The following is a 2,621-nucleotide window of genomic DNA, read 5'->3' as shown; positions in this document are numbered from 1 at the left end:
GCCTTTGGGAGGCCGAAGTGAGTGGATTGCCTGAGCCTGAGGGTTCAAGACCCGCCTGGGCAACTTGGTGAGACCTCATCTCTACAATAAATCAAAAACTAGCTGGGCGTGGTAGCGCGCGCCTGTAGTTCCAGCTACTTGGAAGGCTGAGGCGGAAGGATCACTGTAGCCCAGCAGGTCGAGGCTGCGGTGGCCGGGAGCGGCCACTGCACTCCAGTCTGGGCAACAGAGTGAGACTCCAACCCCCCCAAAAAAAAAAAAAGTGTGCACGTCGACGTGTGTCCTGGGGAGAGAATGTGTGTGGATATATATATTGGAACCTGGTTTTGTGTGACAGCATATGTATCTACCTGATCACGTGCCAGCATGTGTTAGAGAATGTGCTGGTGGTTAAGAGCATTCTAGCTTGAAAGCTAGAATGGCTGGGTCAGAAGCTGGGCAAATAACTCCTCTCTGCCTCACTTTTCTCCCTATGAAATGGGGATAATAACAACTCACAGGGCTGTAGTGAGGATTAAATGGGATAATATGTGTAAATTACTTGACCTGTGACTCAGGAAGTGCCAATTATCCGCTATGAGGTATGTGACTGTGTCTGTACAGATGTGTACACATGTGCGCACAAGACTTTGTCCAGGCTTCCAGGACATGGTGGCTCACAGGCCAGCCCTGCTGTCCTGTGTCTGACACCTTCTCTCCTGCAGGCCCAGGTAGGTGGCAGAGCAAAGGAGGAATGGACTGTAGGCCACCTGCTGCCCTCCAGCCCCGCCTGGCTGGGCCACCTGGCACTGCCCGCCGCCCTGTAGCTGTGTGCCAGCAGGAGAGTCTGTCCTTTGTCGAGCTCCCCACCCTGCAGCCCCCGAGCCCGGTGTGCCTGGACCTTTTCCCTGTCCCCCCGGAGGAGCTGCAGGCTCCTGGCAGCCGCTGGTCCCTGGGGAACCCTACCCCTCTCCAGGGGCTGCTATGGCCACCATCCGCAGGAGGCCCAGACACAGAGATCCCCACCGGTGTGGGGATGCGGCCCAGCAGGGCTGGCAGCTGGCCACATTGTCCTGGTGCTCAGCCCCCAGCTCTGGAGGGACCCTGGAGTCCCCAGAACCCACAGCCGCAGCGCCGGGCCAGCCACGGCTCGGAGAAGAAGTCCGCTTGTGAGTCATGCTATGGGGGGGGGTGGCTCAGTGGAATGGCTAGGGGAGGGACTGGTGGCTCTTTTGGAATCCTTTAAGCCCCCAAGTTCTCCAAAAAGTCAGGATAAGTGGCAGATTTTAGTGATAAGAGGGCCAGGGCTCGGGGAAGGCAAGTGACCTATCCACGGCTCCACCACAAGTGAGTCACTGGCCTGGCTCCCTGGCTCCTTTGCCCACCACAGTCCAGCACTGTTATCCTCTTGCAGATCCCATTGCGCTCGGAACTCAATGCCAGTAGAAACATTGGTCTTTCCCTCAGGCATGGGGCCTGAATCTCCCCAGATGCTCAAGGCCGCAGGGCAGCAGCAGGGAGGAGTCTGGGAGAGACCCCCGTGGGTACCAGCCCGTGTTCTCATGCCCACCACCCCCCACCTCAGGGCGCAAGATGCGGGTGTACCAACGTGAAGAGGCCACCGGCAGCCCCGAGGCCCCTGCTGTCTTCCTGGAGCCTGGCCAGGCACTGCAGGAGCAGTCCCTGAGCACTGAGGAGCCCAGGCCGCTGGAGCTGGCGGGGTCCACCCGAGTGGGCCTCGAGGGGCCTGAGCGGAGGCGCTTCTCAGCGTCTGAGCTGATGACGCGGCTGCACTCCTCTCTGCGCCTGGGGCGGAGCTCCGCAGCCAGGGCACCGATCCTGGTGCCAGGCATGGGAGCAGCCCGGGAAGGTACCAGCTCCCCCCCCCGGGCCCTGAGAGCAGCCCAGCACCAAATGTGGGATGGGGCACAGTCCACTCACCCGATGCCTGAGACCACTACAGGGCTGGTCAGCTGGGGTGGCGTGACACCCGCTAAGGTGCCGGTCAGTTGGCCCAGCGCCCAGGGCCACTCTCCGGACCATCCTCTCCAGGGAAAGCAAGTGGAAGAGAGTCTCGAAGTGCAGACATGCGGGTGGACAGTGTGTCGCGGCCAGCCCCCGCGGACTCAAGCGAGGGCTATGGCGGCTGGCCGGAACCCAGGTACCGCCACCCGGTCCGGGCCTGGGTCCCAGGCGCGGTGCAGGCGAAGAAGGGCCCTGACACCCTCCCTTCCCTAGGCTGGACGCGCAGGAAGAGCTGCCTTTGGGGTCCAGGAGCGCCAACGAGCGGCGCCAGTCAAGATTCCTCCTTAACTGTGCGTGCGAGGTCGCCGGGAGCGTCATGAAGGGGTCGGGGCTGGAAACGGGGAACCTGGGGTTGGAAGAGTTGGGAGGAGAGCCCTGCACTCTCGGTACCGCAGTGGGTGCTCCACGTATGTTTAGGGAATGAATGAATGCATGCACGAATGAATGAATTCACCGTGTCTGGATATCCGAACCGCCGCCAAGGCTCGCTGAGCGAGGCGGGCTTCTGGGGGAGCCGAGGAGGAGCCGGGCTGGGGCTGGCGGGCGCCCCACGGCCTTCCCCGCCCTCCCCCCGCAGCGGTCCTCTACCAGGAATACAGCGACGTGGCCAGCGCCCG

General features: G+C 61.9%; 1 protein-coding gene across 1 annotated transcript in view; it reads left to right on the top strand.

Annotated features, from left to right (window-relative positions):
* ARHGEF19 (Rho guanine nucleotide exchange factor 19) overlaps positions 1 to 2,621 on the top strand; it is a 13,286-nt gene that overhangs the window by 3,273 nt on the left and 7,392 nt on the right. Inside the window, 5 exon segments of the mRNA XM_008054670.1 lie at positions 705 to 1,148; positions 1,565 to 1,849; positions 2,032 to 2,140; positions 2,218 to 2,294; positions 2,582 to 2,621. The exon segment at positions 2,582 to 2,621 is cut by the window's right edge and continues 25 nt beyond it. Of these exon segments, the coding sequence (XP_008052861.1) occupies positions 734 to 1,148; positions 1,565 to 1,849; positions 2,032 to 2,140; positions 2,218 to 2,294; positions 2,582 to 2,621 (926 nt within the window). The 5' untranslated portion in view covers positions 705 to 733.

Source organism: Carlito syrichta, unplaced genomic scaffold (genome assembly GCF_000164805.1).
Source record: "Carlito syrichta isolate Samal-C Ts95f unplaced genomic scaffold, Tarsius_syrichta-2.0.1 Scaffold297540, whole genome shotgun sequence".
Taxonomy (NCBI): domain Eukaryota; kingdom Metazoa; phylum Chordata; class Mammalia; order Primates; family Tarsiidae; genus Carlito; species Carlito syrichta.
This window is presented reverse-complemented; position numbering and strand designations above follow the sequence as displayed.